The sequence below is a fragment of the Pteronotus mesoamericanus genome, unplaced genomic scaffold (genome assembly GCF_021234165.1).
Source record: "Pteronotus mesoamericanus isolate MK-2021 breed Mesoamerican mustached bat unplaced genomic scaffold, CSHL_Meso_final contig_221, whole genome shotgun sequence".
Taxonomy (NCBI): Eukaryota; Metazoa; Chordata; class Mammalia; order Chiroptera; family Mormoopidae; genus Pteronotus; species Pteronotus mesoamericanus.
In genome coordinates, this window is record NW_026555092.1 from 18,413,531 (window position 1) to 18,429,548 (window position 16,018).

At 46.4% G+C, this 16,018-nt stretch overlaps 1 protein-coding gene and 1 pseudogene across 2 annotated transcripts; one reads left to right on the top strand and one right to left on the bottom strand.

Annotated features, from left to right (window-relative positions):
- Window positions 1-4,165: 4,165 nt before the first annotated feature.
- LOC129069108 (transcription initiation factor TFIID subunit 9-like) lies at window positions 4,166-4,869 on the bottom strand (annotated as a pseudogene).
- A 2,393-nt stretch (window positions 4,870-7,262) lies between these two features.
- On the top strand, window positions 7,263-15,610 carry DMAP1 (DNA methyltransferase 1 associated protein 1). Of its 2 annotated transcripts, none has more exons than XM_054571623.1 (11): window positions 7,263-7,327; window positions 7,505-7,650; window positions 8,221-8,312; window positions 8,584-8,779; window positions 13,308-13,466; window positions 13,587-13,754; window positions 14,050-14,235; window positions 14,389-14,460; window positions 14,755-14,827; window positions 14,965-15,260; window positions 15,477-15,610. In XM_054571623.1, the coding sequence occupies exons 2-11, from the start codon at window positions 7,546-7,548 to the stop codon at window positions 15,534-15,536; spliced, it is 1,407 nt and encodes a 468-aa protein (XP_054427598.1). In that variant the 5' UTR covers window positions 7,263-7,327; window positions 7,505-7,545; the 3' UTR covers window positions 15,537-15,610. The 2 variants fall into 2 exon arrangements, with proteins under 2 accessions (XP_054427598.1, XP_054427599.1); XM_054571624.1 differs by having other exon boundaries at window positions 7,265-7,327; window positions 7,537-7,650.
- The last annotated feature ends 408 nt before the right edge of the window (window positions 15,611-16,018 follow it).

The window sequence follows — 16,018 nt, forward strand, 5'->3', positions numbered from 1 at the left end:
CGCTACTCGGCTGTCATGAATTCTAGCGCCCTCCTGTGGCAGAGAAAGGAAATACTTATTTTTTTAGAAAGAGTAAGCAATAGTTCCAACGAATACTTTTAATTCAAATGAAATATTATATAGTTTTTACTTATTTTCTTTGATTTTAAACATACATACTTTTATTCTCTTACACCGAAAATCTTGGCTGCTAATGACATTTGCTTTATTTTATCATATATAACAGTTTTGAAATACCAATATTATTACTAACAGTAAGTCTACTGAGTACTGTTTAAGATTTATTTATATCTTTTTGTCCTTAAGATTTATCTCATTATACCCTGTACAGCTAATATACTAGGTTTCAAAGTCACTTGAAAGATTTCTTTGTATGGTTATGACACAACTTGATAGACAAATAGGTTTGTTTTTATTCAGTTTTTTAAAGTGATTGCTTTTTATTCTCTTGTAGTTAAATTTGTTTTCCAAATTATTTGTCTATTTTATTTTTATGTGTATGTTTTATTATATTAAACTATAACACAAGGTATATGCAGAAACATACAACTTCCATCCTTATCCATTTTCTGAAAAATAATTATTTTTGTTAATTTTCATTTTATACACTTCTAAATTTTGAATAGAGTGAAAGCAAATATGTGTATACTTCTATTTTCCTTTCATTTTTACACAAAGAGTGTAATAATAGTATATACACTCTTCTGCCTATATTTTTGCCTCTATCACAGAAATAATTGAGAAATATGTACATTTAAAAATTTTTCCAAGTGGAAATTTTTTTTATTATTACCAATTTCTAGCACTGTAGTCAGAGAGCCCTGTTCATGTTACTTGATTTGATTGCAGTTTTTCTTTATGGACTAAGATATCCATTCTTATGAACATTCTGTGTGTACTGCAACAGGAGTTCTATTCTCTAATATTGTGATTCAGAATTTGATAAATGTTTGTAAGTTACCATACTGATTATATTGTGTAGGTCAGAGCTACTCAAAATGGCTAGACTACTATGTCATTAAGGACACTGGTTCAGCTGATTTTTTTTTTTTTTTTTTTTGGTAGCAAGACTTTCTCAATGAAGGGAGGGGTATGCTGACTTATATTCTGCGTGAGCTTCTTATCTCACTGCATCTGGGAACCACGGTGCGTGAACTGGCCCCAGTCTGTAAACACATTTTCAGTAGCACTGGAGTAGGTTTCCTAAATTTTTATTCATTTATTGTCCTCTTGCTTTGTCTTGGAATGAGAGTAACCTGCGAAACTTTCCTCTTGTTAACGTGTTTCTATTACATCTGCATCTCCTGTAGTTTTTCCTTTATGAAAGTTGATTGCTGTGTTCTTGAGTAGATATATATACCTCCATTGTTATGTTAGCCATTAGTATTATAAAAAGCCTCCTTTTTCTTTTTTAAAAAAGATTTTATTTATTTATTTTTACAGAGAGGAGAAGGAAGGGACAAAGAGAGGGAGAGAAACATCAATGTGTGGTTGCCTCCCACACGTCCCCCACTGAGGTCCTGGCTCACAACCCAGGCACGTGCCCTGACTGGGAATCGAACCAGCAACCTTTTGGTTTACAGGCTCAATCCACTGAGCCATACCAGCCAGGGCAGCCTCCTTTTTCTTTTTAATGCTTTCTGGTCAGAATTCTCCCTTGACAAATATCAACTTTATGGCCCTTGTTCTCCTTCTGTTTTACATTTTGCCCATTTTGCCTGGTAAATATTTGTCCATCCTTTTATTTTTTAATTTTCTTATTTTTTTTGTTTTAGGTGTGTCTTTGTTTTGCTAGACAGTTTGAAAATACGTTTGTTTAGTATGTGAGTAAGCCTCATTTATATTATTGGTAAACACCAATATTTTAAAATTATAAAATATTTTACTTTATGGTCATAGGTTTTCTTCTCTCTCTCTTACTCTCTAGATCTTTTAAAAATATTTCTCTTGGAATTTAGGAAGTTTTATATTTTGTTCTTGTTCTTCTTGCTTTTTTTTTAAGAGGGGGAAGAGAGGGAGAAAGAGAAGGAGAGAAACATACATGTACAAGAGAAACATAGATCAGTTGCCTCTTGCATGTGCCCCAATCTGAGACCAAACCTGCAATCCAGGCGTGTGCCCTGACCAAGAATCAAACCAGCAGACTTTTGCTTTGAGAGATTATGTCCATCTGAGCCACACTGGTCAGGGCTATATTTTGTTTTAATTGTTACCTTTATAATAACACATTTGCAAAATACTATATTTTATCCATTTATGTATCTTTTTTAAAGATAACAATCCAACTTCTCCCTCAAATAGAATAATGTTAATAATAGAAAAGCCCAAACCTGCTTTTCCCTTTCCCTCTACAGGTGGTACCAAAAGGACTCCCTAAAGAGAGATCAGACTATCTGTGTATCAGCGTGTGCTTTTCAGGAGCCTTAAGCCACAGTGCTCTCTGTCCATTTCCGTGAGGGGTTATGAGGAGGTTCAAAGCAATCCCTCATCTCACCGCCAACTTACCCTGGGCTTCTGCCCTAAATCAGTGTATGTGTGCTCTTTCCTGGAGACAGGAAACAAATGTGTAACTTCAGTAAAACACCTGCTTAAAAGCCCCACCCCTCAACTTGTTCAGAAGCCATCTTTGTGTTTTTTAAGTATTATTTTTAAATGAATATTCTTACATTATTTTTACTTATTGATTTGAGAGAGAGAGAGGAAGGGAGCTAGAGAAATGTAGATTTGTTGTTCCACTTATTTATGCATTCATTGCTTCTTTAATGTGCCCTGACCAGGGATCGAACCTGCAATCTTGGCGTATTGGGATGATGCTCTAACCAACTGAGCTGCTCAGCCAGGGTCAAATGAACTCTTCATCACAGTTAGGAAATGTCATTTGTATCTTGTTTTACTTAAAGTTTTTACCAAAAACAGTTCTTGAATTTTATCAGCTGCTATATAATTATATAGTTTTCAATTTGATTTTATCAGTGTGATTAATTATGTTGTTGGATTTCCTAATTTTGAACTATCGTTAAGGGTCCAAAATAAATTCTGTCTTTATTTTTAGGTGGTTAATAATTTTTGTTGCTATTGTGAATGGAATCTTATTTTCTATTACACTTTCTAATTGGTTATTGCTGTTATATAGAAAAGATATTGATTTTTGTATGTTGATCTTATATGTGGTCACCTTGCTAAATTCTCTTATTAGTTCTAATAGTTTGCCAATTGATTTTCTTATGTTTTTCTATGTAAGTGATAGTGTCATCTGCAAATAATTACCATTTGCCTCTTCTTTTCGAATGTTTCTAATAAGAGATAATGTTTATTATGTAATAATGTTTATTATCTCTCATTGCTTTCCTTCTGATCTTGAATTAGAACATCTGCTACCATTTTGAATAGTATGATGATAAAGGTCATGCTTGTCTTGTTTCTTACTTCGATTGGAATGTGTCTATTGTTTCACCATTAAGTATGGTATTTGTTGTAGGTTTTATCATTGTCTTATTAAAAACAAACAGGATGTCAAACTTAGGCTGTTTTTTTCCTACTTTGTTTTTTTTTCTTTAATATCATTAATGGGTATTGATTTAAGATAACATTTTTATTTTTAATGTATTAATATAATAAATTAAATTGATATATATTCTAGTGCTGAACCATCTTAGCAATGCTGGAATAAATTCTCTTTGAACTTGATGAATTATTCTTTCAATACACTGTTGAACTTAATTTGTTAGCATTTTATTTAGGATTTTTGCTTTGTTCATACATGGAATCATGTATATATTTTTCTCTTACTGTTCTTGTCTGGCTTTGGTTTCAGGATTTGTTAATCATTAAAATGTGTTGGGTGGTTTCCATTTTTCCATTCTTTTTGATGTATGACCACTTTATTTTTTTACTAAGGCTAATGAAAAATGATTATTAATCCTAATTTTAAAAATCCAGTATCTGAATTAAAAAGTATAACTATATTTACTCATTAAATATTATTGCTAAAACAACCTGAAAACTACCAGCATGCATGTTTAACATCCGAACAATAGATTCAAGACCAAGTATACATGTTACATGCATCAAGGCTTGATTACAAATTATCTTAGTCATCACCATGACTAAGTTGTCATCATCTTTATGTTTTCTTTTAATGTGCTTGATGATTCATGGAAGTATTTTATGATGATACCATGTTAGTGATAATAAGAAAGCTTTTGGACCCCATTAATGATGGATTAATTGGAACAACTGAACTGCTCATTGTTGCAGGAATTCATGCTTTTAGAGCTGGGGACTGAAGTGGGTATCTGAATTGTAATTCTTGGCCCTGTGAGGGACATTGGAGTCCTTACCACAGTTGAGTCAGATGTGGAGATGTGGCTTGTGCTGGTAGGCCTAGAGTGGTCTCGGTCTGCTAGTAACTGAACCAACACTTAACCATGGAGCTGTTATTCTTTCCACAGAAGTAGGTGCCTTTTTTGTAGAGACTTAAGTCTATAGTTTGGAGCAGTTAGGCAGTATCTATCAAGTGGCAATCTAGGGCTTGAAAAAGCCTTAATCAATGGCAAAGGGGTTTGATTTCTTTGCCTTGCAAAATCAAATTAAAAAATCTCTTGGGAGATTAGAGGTTAAAAGCTCATCAGCACAACACTGGATTGCCAAGAGTACATCATCCGCATCAGCAGTAGCTTTCCTAGCATGCTTTAAATAAATTTTGTGGTCACAAATTGGAAGAAAAACTCCAACATCTGATTTATAACTCTTATAAACTGTTATTAACTCTTGCCTCATATTCTGTAATCCTCGTATCCTTCAGAATTTGTGTTGTCATCTGCACATCTGTCACATACTCTTGGGAGAAGCCATCTTGCCAGATTCCATATCTGGTGATCAGATCTTGAGCGAAATCATCCACGTGAATATATTCCAGCTCTGCACTTCATGAAAGTTCTTTGCTTAGCATGGTTTTTCCAACCCCTGGTGTACCTTGCCTGTCTCACCCTCCAGCCCCACCCTGCCATGTACCGTGAGAAGGATGCTCTGGTCTTTTCTTATTTTCTTAAGTAGCTTTTTTAAGGCGCGACTTATATATTCTTCAAAGGTGTTTTTCTCTTTAAGGCTCTGATATTGTGCTACATTCATAAACTGAATTGAGAAAAATTTCCACTTCTTCTATGTTCTGAAGTCAACTGGCATAAACGAGTGCAAGAGCCTCTTCAGAAGCGACTCTGGGTTCCCCGAGTGGACCAGCTGGGTGAGCCCTGCAGAGCCGGCTCCTCCAAGGACTGGCAGTGGGACCTGATGCCACCTGCCGTCCGGTAGAGGTAGTGCAGGCAGCGGCTCCCGGAAGGGTTGAGAGCAGCCTTCTTTTACCCCCTTTTCCTCAACTCTTGATTCAGTTTCTCCAAAGGATGAGAAGTCCTGGATCAGTCCTTCTGGCTGATTTCCAATGGTAGTAGCTAAGGTGGCACTCCAAGGGTGGGGACAGAATCCATGGCCAAGACAGGATGACATACAACTGCGCTTAGTGTAAAACCCAAACTCCAGACCATGGCTCCCAATGCCTACTCCTGATTTTAAGTCTTCCTATTTTCCCCCTCCTCACTCAATGAGGAGTCCTATCACAATGTCCCTTTTAAAATTTCTGTCCCTTGAACAAAAAGAGTTCCTTCCATGTTAGGTGCTTTGCACGTGTTACTGCTCGTGTCTGAAACATTCCTTCTGCAGGTAGTCTGTGGTTGTTTCCATCATTTAAACTCAGCTGATTTCAGCTCCCCAGAGAAACCTTCTCTGATCACACTCGTAAAGCAGTCCCCACCTATTAGGCTATTTTTTTTTTCATAGCTCTTGTCACCATCAAAAGTTACATTACCTATTTTGTTTATATATTCAATGTTTCCTTTCTGCCATTATATATAAGCCCCACCAGGAGATTCTTCTCATTCCCCAACACCATCCTTAGAGCCTAGATCAATGCCTAACAATGCATACATTTATGTACCATGGTCCGAGTCCTCACAATAATGAGTCTATTAATTACATAATGAATTAACTCTAAGTAGAGTCAAGTGTTTGAGGCAGGGGGGCAAGACCCTCTCCCCTGCTCTGTCCACATCTGGCTCCACAGACCATTCCATTACCCTGTAGGCAGTTTCTGCTACAAGACTCTGGCTTCCCCTGGAAACTGTTTAGAGCTCAGAGGATTCACCCAGGAATAAGGCCTTGGGAACAGGACAATGTTTGTAGCTCCAGGACCCATTCTCCAAAGTGTTGGGATCTAGCTAGGCTTGGCGCTGCAGCTGCTGTGTCCCTGTATCCCCCAGGCTAGAACAGGCTGCACCGATAGCCCATTTGTGTGGGCTGCCTGCTCCTCCAGTCCCTGCTGGGATCCTAGCAGGCCTTAGCTTGGGGGCTGGTCTCAATAATTAATGCCTTTACAAGCTCCACTTGATTCTCCATTCTCCATGTCCTCCTTGTTTGCAAGCTGATGTATAGAAGCGGAAGTTGGGAACTGCTTCCACCATCCCTTCTGCTCATCTTCAGGATCTCCTTTTCTAGAAGTTTCTCACTCCACGGAGATCAGAAAGTTTTTTCCCTTGAGAGAGACTTCTTTCAGCTGCTCCCTGCTAGGGGCCCTCCCTGTTTTTGGTCCTCTTCGTAATCCACACTAATGCAATTAGCTCCAGGACTAGTGAAGTTTAAGGAAACTGCGCTCCAGGAAAGTCCCACGAGGCCCTGACTTACAGACACCTCTATCAAAGGCGGTGCAAGCGAGGGTCCAGACCTCACTCCATCTTGGCAGCCCCCTGCATAGCCCTGCCTTCTGTGGTTTATCTCTTCATTTGCAATCCTTAGCAAAGTGCTTGGTACATACTTAGCACTTAATGAACACGGGAAATTAATACCACTAATTCATGTAATAAAAAAAAATTAAATGTGCCAGGCACGTTTTACACGGATTATCAATACTGCATTTAAGCAGGCACAAATACGATTTCCATTTTACAAGTGAAGGAATGGGTTCGGAGAAATTAAGTGACTTCGAGTCACAAAGCTCGTCGCACTCTTTCATTGCCCAAAATGCAACAGAGTAACGTAGAGAGAAAATGCCCGACAGCAGATAGTACGGCAACACCGGCGGGCTGGTGGGAGCCAAGGGCCAAGACACGATCCCTGCGGTCAGCGGCTTTCACGCCGGGTTGCGGGAGGGCTCCATAGAGACTCAGCACAGGCCGGAAGTGTTCCTGCGGGTCCTGTTTCTGATGCACACCACCGGAAGTTTCTGTGCGCGGCTTTGCAGGGATAGGGGAGCGGCGGTGGCGGTTGCTGGGGATTACAGGTGCGGAGGCGCTGGGGTTTAGGAGGCAGATGGGGCCGTTAGGGAGACCCAAGCGGTGGCACATAGGTGGAATCCGGCCCCGACCTGGGCCACCCTCCTAGCGGCTCGCCACTTCACCCCGCCTCCTCTGGCGCTGAAGTGGCTCTGCCCCCTGATCTGAGCCTGGTCCCTCCTCAGGCACTGACCCTTGACCTCGGGGCTCTCCCCAGTCAGGCGCGATGGCTACGGGCGCGGATGTGCGGGACATTCTAGAACTTGGGGGTCCAGAGGGGGAAGCGGCCTCTGGGACCATCAGCAAGAAGGACATTATCAATCCGGACAAGGTAACAGGGACGCCTGGGAGCGCTGGGTAGCGGGAGTGAAGTGGCGGGGAGGAGTGACAACGAAAGAGAGACGAGTGAGAAGACGGGGTGCTCCAGTTCCAGTGAGATGGGAGGTAAAAGTGTGACATGACAGGACAGAAAATATGTGCTGCCCTGATGAGATGAGATGGATGAGGTGGGACACCCGTGGGAAATGGGGGGAGAGGCTGTGACACTTTAAGAGATGAGAGGACCAAGAGAGTGTGACACTTGTGGAATATTGGGTGGGGCCCCCAAGTCGGTGTGACATTCTGAGAGATGGTGGGAAGTAATTTCTGCTCTGACAGGTTGGGACTCTGCGCAGGTGATGTGAGGCTGGTGAGGAGAGTGACCTGCTCAGACTGGGCGTGTCCTTGTGAGCGGGTTTCTGTATCTTCATAGTGTCATCCTGTGCTTTTGTTATTTGTCATAGTGTGTATGTGTGTTATTGTACCTGTAGGTGCTGGTTTGTTCAGGGATTGAGCTGGGATAAAGAATTTTCAGGAAAGGGAGTCTAGGCTGTGGTTCCTCTCCCGTGGTTTCCCTTCGCAGAAAAAGTCCAAGAAGTCCTCTGAGACGCTCACATTCAAGAGGCCCGAGGGCATGCACCGGGAGGTCTACGCACTGCTTTACTCTGACAAGAAGCAAGTATTAGAATCCCAAGTGTTCCCCCTCCCCCGACCCCCCAGAGATTAGAATCTCTGGTCTCTGACCCACCTGCGTGTCCCTGTTATACTTTTCTCTGCCAATTCTCTCCCGTATCCTCCCCAGCTAGGGCTCCTGCTTGCGTAGTAGGAGGCAGGAGGAGCTCAGATTTCTCACTCCAGGACCTGACTTCCTGGGTAGACCTGGGCTCAAAGGTTCTCCCCACACATTCTGACTCTAACTTCTCACCTCCCTAAACCTCGCTGCCAGGGATGCACCCCCACTGCTACCTAGTGACACTGGTCAAGGTTACCGCACAGTGAAGGCCAAGCTGGGCTCCAAGAAGGTGCGGCCCTGGAAGTGGATGCCATTCACCAACCCAGCCCGCAAGGATGGAGCTATGTTCTTCCACTGGCGACGAGCAGCCGAGGAGGGCAAAGACTACCCCTTCGCCAGGTTCAATAAGGTGAGCCACCACCATTTGGACATAGGCCAAGGTTTCGCACACACTGTGAGCACCTGCGTGGGCTCTAGAGGCAGGCTCAAGCCTTTGTTTACCCACCATGTGTGGAGGGGGTACTCTGGGTCTTTTCTCCCATGGGGTCCTGTCCTTTCCTAGATCTATTCTGTTTTTTGGTGGCTTCTTTTGGCCCTTCAAATGTTGCTGTTCTTTAGAGCTCTGTCCTAGGCACTCTACTCTTTTCACTCTACACTTTGTCCCTAGTTGTGTCTCATTTACCCTGAGGCTTCAGTTACCTCCTCTGTGTGATTGACCGCAACTTAGTATCTCCAATCAAGAGCAACAGTTCCTACCTCTCCAATCTTTTACTTAGTGTCTCTCCCTGAAGGCCCCACAAGTGCTTCAGCTCAAGTAGCTTCTCTCCGTCCCCTTCCCCCAAGCCTGTTCCCCATATCACTAATGGCACCACCATCTACATAGTTGCCCAAACCGGAACCTTTGGAATTATTCTTGACTTAGTTTCTCCCTTAGCTCTCACATTATTTTAATCAACAACGGACAGAGAAAGTAGGGGAAGGCAGACCAGGAACATGTAAGCAAATAAACTGGATTCTTTCAGGTAAGAGCCATCAAGAAAATGAAACTAGGATAGGAATGGGATATACAATGACGTAAAGAGTGAGCTTGTAGGTGAAGATTGACCTCATTAGATAGGGTGGCCAGGGAGGGCTTCTCTGAGAAGGTGGCATTTGAGCAAGACTCAAGTGATAATCTGAGTCTACTGATTCTGCTCCTGTAATAAATCGCGTCTTCTGTTTCTCATCCTCTATGTCAGCACCCTAGTCCCACCTGAATTATCTCTGGTTTAGATTATCGAGGCTCAGGTGGGGCAGGGCCTTATTCAGCCAGCCAGTGAGAAGCAACACTGGGCTGGGCTAGGATTTTCTAGGCCAGTGTTTCAAGCTGCCATACAATATAACCTTGCATTCCCTGCATCCTGGAGCAGCCTAGACTTAGAGCTTGAAAGCCCTAGGGGCTTACACCCAGGCCTCCCAAGTCTTGACCCCTTTTTCCTTAGCCCGATATATCCCACTGCACCTGGACACCTCCCCGCGATGGCTCACAGGCTTCTCAGCCTCAGCACGTCCAGGTGTGACCCATTGTTCTCCCCTGTGCCCCAAACCTGGTTTCCTCCTCCTCACCACCATCCTTAGGCCCCTCAGGTCCTGAAGAGGGAGAGGTTGGAGGCACAAGATGAAGAAGGGACAACCTAGTAAGGAAGCACTTGAGGCAATGGGAGGGAAGATTGGATGAGACAATTAGAATTGAAGACAAAAGAATGTTCAAGCTGCATTTAATAAATACCGCTCCATGCTGAGCCAGGCCCTAGGTATTGAGGACACAGAAATGAATCAGACACAAAATCTGCCCTCAAGAAACTCTCCACACTGTTGGGGAGGGGGTCGGGGAAGACACAGGCAATTACAGTTTGGTAGGATACGTGCTGTATTGGGAGGATCTGAAGGTTGTGGAAGCTTCCTGCAGAGGTTAGAGCTTGAGTTGAGTCTTAAAGGATGTCGCCAGGTGACACTAGGAAAGCGGCGCAGTGATTTTCTTCAGGCAGAGGTGACAGCATGAGGCAAAGGCACACATTAAGAAGCAGCCACATGCATGGGATGCTGCAGGCATTCCCCTGCAGATGAAGCCTAGAGCCCGAGGGAGAACACGGTGGGAGAGGAGGGGGCCAGGTCTGGCAGGGCTTGGCAGCTGGGCTCAGGAGTTTGGGCTTTGCCCTGATACCTCTGTGTAGCCACTGACAGATTTTATGTAGAGTAGTGTCAGGATCAAATCTCAGTTTAGACAGATGATGGCGACTACAGGTAGAGAATGAAGACAGAGTTAAGTGAACAGATGATCCTCCCTCCAACATTACTCGTGCTTGGAGCCCCTCCCTTAGTTCGTGGCTCCCCGGCTGCCCTGTTGCTCAGGCCAGAAACACAGGAGTCGCCTATGACAGCACTTTCCTCAGCCCTCACTCCCAGTTGCCAGTTCCTCTGGTTTTTAATCTAAAGCCTGTCAAGTCTGTGCCCTTTCTCTACCTTCCACCCATGCTGCTTCAGTTCAGGCCTCTTCTCTCCTCTCCTCGATTATTTCTAAAACCTGCCAGCCAGTCTCCCTGGCTCCTGTTTCACCCCATCAGTCCTCACTACTGCCAGGGCGCTCTTTGCAAGAGAATCATGACCATTTCACTCTTTTCTTTAAAACTAACTTTGTTAGCTCCAGTCACCCTAAGGGCACACAAGGCTGACTCTTTGCATGCCTTTCCCTGTCCCACCCTAACATGTTCCCTAACTGCCAAGCTTGCACACATGAGGCTGTTTCTCATCACTGTGTTTGTGTTGCCCCCTCTGCCTAGGATTTTGTCTACCACCTTCTCTCACCAGTTCACTTCTGCTTAACCTTAAGGCTGCAGCAGGCGTCATTTACCTTCACCTTGACCAGCCCTGTCCCTAGGCTGGATCAGGTGTCGCTCATTACACCTTAGGTGTACCTTTGTCATCAGACTTGCCACACCATACTAAATTGTTCAGCTGGTCTGTGAGCTCTGAGAGGTAAGAGCCCCGTCTGCCTTACTCAGTGCTGTGTCCCCGGCTCAGATGTAGCAGGCCCATGATAGATGTTTGTTGAGTGAGTGAATGGCTCCCACACTGGACTGTGATCTCCTTGAGAGCAGGACTGGCTACACAGTTCCAGAGTATTTTAATTAAACGCAATTGAAATGCACAGGAGGGATACTTAACCAGGCCTGGGAAATCAGAGACTTCCCAGAGGACATGAGAAGTTATCTAGGTAGAAGGAATGTAGAAGTGGGAAGGCATCTCAGGCGAGAACAGCAAAGGCTGAGGGGGAGAGTCTGGTATGGGACAGACACTGCTAGTCATTTGGCTGGGACCTAGGTCCACAAGGGACAATGGCTGCAGAGGGAGTCTTTAACCCCTGCGTTCACTGATTGTTTCAGTTAATCTTCATTGATACCTATAGAGTACCTGGCCCTGTGCTGAACCCTGAAGGTAGGAAATGAACCAGACAACCCTTGCTCTTGAGGAGTTTGCGAATTACTTCTAAGGTACTTTTAGAGTAGTGGGGAGCCTTTGAGGGGTTTAAACGTAGATGGCTGGGTGACATAGGTATATATTCTAGAACAGTGCTTAGATTCAGCAGTGTATGATTACTGTAAAATTGTTATGAAGGTTTCTAAATGCCTACTCTCAATTTCCTTACTTACCATACACCAGTGGTAACAGTTGGCCAACAGCACTGGCCTGTGGGCTGCCCTTTAGCACTGTTCAGAGAGTCCATCTTGGCTGTGGGTGGGGGGTTGCTTGGGGGAGGGTTGAATGGAGGCAGGAGACCACGGAGGCTCCATGATGATGGTGATCTGGACTGGGACGAGGCAGTGGAGAAGCGGGGAGAGAGATTCCAGAGGTAAAAGCCACAGATTTGGGGGGGGGGGGGGGAGTTAAGGGAAAAGGTAGGAATTAAACATGCCTCCCAGGTTTCTGGCTTGGACACCTGGGTTGAGTGATGGTGACAGGGACTGAGATCTAGACTGGAGGACATAGAAGTTTGAGGGAGGGTGATGAGCTCAGTGCTGAACATATTAAGTTTTTTAGTTAAATTAAGTTCAGGTATAACTGACATATGACATTATTAATTTAAAGTGTACAACATAATGATTCAATATTTGGGTGTACTGTGAAATAATTACCACAGTAAATCTTACCAATATCTGTCACTTGAATGTATTAAGTTGTATATGGGACCTCCATAGGAGATGTTCAAGAGGCAGCTGGAATTGAGGATCTTGAGAGCAGGTTCAGAGCAGGTGGCCTTTGATGGAGAAACCTCCCTGGTCCAGCCTAGCATTGACTCATCTTGGGGTCTCTGACTGGCCAACCCAGCTGCTAGTGGTAGTATTTGTCCCTGAGGGAGGTATGGGGAACGGGCGGGCAGGGACTGGGGTGCATATATTAGAAGTAGGATTCAGGTGCCTTTTCTTAAGAGAGCTATGCGACCTTGTCCAGCTCTGGGGGAGCTGCAAGTCTCACTGTTACCACGGGGTGGCAGGAGTGCTTCAGACCAGTGTTCCACGGACTAGGGACTAGCGAAGCCTGGGCCTTTCTCCAGTATTTAGCGGTTGGCCCTACTCCGCAGAAGTGCATACACGTGGGCTTCTTAACCATGGGGACAGAAACATGTGTGCTGTTACGAGGGCTCCGGAGCTGCAGGCATGGTGAAGCGGCCCCTGGCGTGGATGCAGAGGCAAGCTGCAGTTCTAGACCCGGCTGGGGCCTCTGGTCAAGCAGTTTTTTTCCTTGCTCTGGAAAACACCACCTCCAGGCTGCCTTGTACAAAGACCTACCCAGAGAATTTGCTTTTGTCCAGCTCAGGGATTGGCAATAAATTGGAGGGGCTGTGGTCACTTGAGACATGACGTGGGCATGTCCCCGCTTGTGCCCCTCTGTGCCACTAGACGGTGCAGGTCCCCGTGTACTCAGAGCAGGAGTACCAGCTCTATCTTCATGATGATGCTTGGACTAAAGCAGAAACTGACCACCTCTTTGATCTCAGCCGTCGCTTTGACCTTCGTTTTGTAGTTATCCATGACCGGTATGACCACCAGCAGTTCAAGGTGAGTTGATGTGCGTTTGCATGTGTGCCCAACCCCCAGGCCTAGCAGGCCCACTACTTTCATGCCTTCCCTTCCACATGCCTCTGAGTAACACTACCACCCTCACGTCTTTATCCTCAGAAGCGTTCTGTGGAGGATTTGAAAGAGCGGTACTACCATATCTGTGCCAAGCTTGCCAACGTGCGGGCTGTGCCAGGTACAGACCTTAAGATACCAGTATTTGATGCTGGGCATGAACGACGGCGGAAGGAACAGCTGGAGCGTCTCTACAACCGGACCCCAGAGCAGGTCAGCCCCAAGCCCCACAGACTCTCCTCCATGCCCCAATACCCATTGACTCCATCCTTCATAGTCTCTCACCCCCAGATCCCCCACCTCCCACTGGCTGGTACTTGTGTACCTCCCCCCGCCCAGGCCTACCCTTCACTGGCCACCCACCCTGTTCTCCATAGCTGTTCAACTCCCTCATGATCTCTTATTTCTCAGATTCCCTCATAGACAGCCCAGTGCCGCTCCATCTCCCTGTCTACCCTCACTCCCCCGTGTGCCTGCACAGGCTTCTTAGTACTTCTCGCTTTCCCAGGTGGCAGAGGAGGAGTACCTGCTGCAGGAGCTGCGTAAGATCGAGGCCCGGAAGAAGGAGCGGGAGAAGCGCAGTCAGGACCTGCAGAAGCTGATAACAGCGGCAGACACCACTGCAGAGCAGCGGCGCACCGAACGCAAAGCCCCCAAGAAGAAGCTACCCCAGAAAAAGGAGGCTGAGAAGCCGGTGTGGAGACTGAATCAGCCCAGCTCAGGGTGGAGGGGTTGCAGAGGCCCCCAAATGGAAGGCTCTGAGAGGCTGAGAGCTGGCAGGGTCCTGGGACTGACACTGGGCCTTCTCCCTCTGACACCTTCATCTCTGTAATTCCTTCTCCCCTAGGCTGTTCCTGAGACTGCAGGCATCAAGTTTCCAGACTTCAAGTCTGCAGGCGTCACGCTACGGAGCCAGAGGGTACATGTCACCTTCAGTGTGTTTGGGCCCTGGGTACTCTGTGGCCCAAATGCTGCAGGCCACAGGGCTGGAGCAGTAGGGGAGGTTGTGCCATGTGCTGCGAGTAGAGGTGGCCTCGGGGATGTGGCCAGGCCCAGGTCACAGCTTTCACTATATTCCACTTGTTGGCTATTTGCTTTTCTGACCCAGAGCTGCCTCCGGGGGTTAACTTTTCTTCACTTCCCCAACTGCCTTTGATCCCCTTCATCCTAAGCTGCTTGTGGGGCAGAGGGCTGAGCTGCTGTGTCATTGCAGATGAAGCTGCCAAGCTCTGTGGGACAGAAGAAGATCAAGGCCCTGGAACAGATGCTGCTGGAGCTGGGTGTGGGTGAGTGCGGAGGCTGGGCCCCTCAGGACAGACCTACCAGAGGCGGTGGTTAAGGGGGGGAGGGCAGTCCCTGTTGCCAGCCTTCCAGCACACCCTGACTCTGCCCCTGTGCCCTCTACCCTCCCCACCACCTGCAGAGCTGAGCCCCACACCCACGGAGGAGCTGGTGCATATGTTCAACGAGCTACGGAGCGACCTGGTGCTGCTCTATGAGCTCAAGCAGGCCTGTGCCAACTGCGAGTATGAGCTACAGATGCTGCGGCACCGTCACGAGGCACTGGCCCGGGCTGGTGTGCTGGGCGGCCCTGCCACACCAGCATCAGGCCCTGTCCCGGCCTCTGCTGAGTCAGCAGTACCCGAATCCAGTCTCGGCCCTGACCCCACCAAGGACACCATCATTGATGTGGTGGGCGCACCTCTGACACCCAATTCGGTAAGAGCCTGGACAGGCTGAAAGAGTGTGAACTGGCCCTGCATGTGAGCTCGCGTGCGCGCGCATGTGCAGGCTCTGCTCCCTCTAGTGTCTGCAAAGGGATTTGTCACTGAGGGGCTGAGACTGAGGGTGGGAGTGGGTGGTCAGTGTGAAACACACACCAAGCGTGAATCAGGCCTCGGGCCATTGACCTCAACACCTTCTGTGTCTCCTCAGAGGAAGCGCCGGGAATCAGCCTCAAGCTCCTCTTCAGTGAAGAAAGCCAAGAAGCCATGAGGGGCCACAAAGGGGTGTGGGTAATGCTGTTGTGTAAATAGAGCTACTGAGTTGGACTGGGCTGTTTCCTTTTCCTTCCAACCACTTGTAGTGCCCCTGACTGGGAAAGTGGGCAAGAGGGGGTCACCACACCCACCTAATGGGTGGCAGCAGGCTTGCCTGCGTGGATGCCCGTCATGGCCCTCTAACCGTTAACCACCGCTCATGTTGCCCAAACGCCTGTGGTTTTACACTCAAGATGGCTCACGTGCAGCAGTGGCTTCAGATCTAGCAGCTTCAGATAGCCTTGTGCTCAGTCCCTGTGGCCATGTGCATATTCAGGGAGGTTGTCAGAGGGACCTCAGTGACGATTAGCTGCACTGGTGGCCTTGAGCCCAGAGCCGCCTGGAACAAGCTCTAACCCCTACCCTTCCTGACAGCGTCAGGCACGGCACACCTGGTCCACACACACTCAGGGCCTGGTTTCCCCAACTTTATTCAGC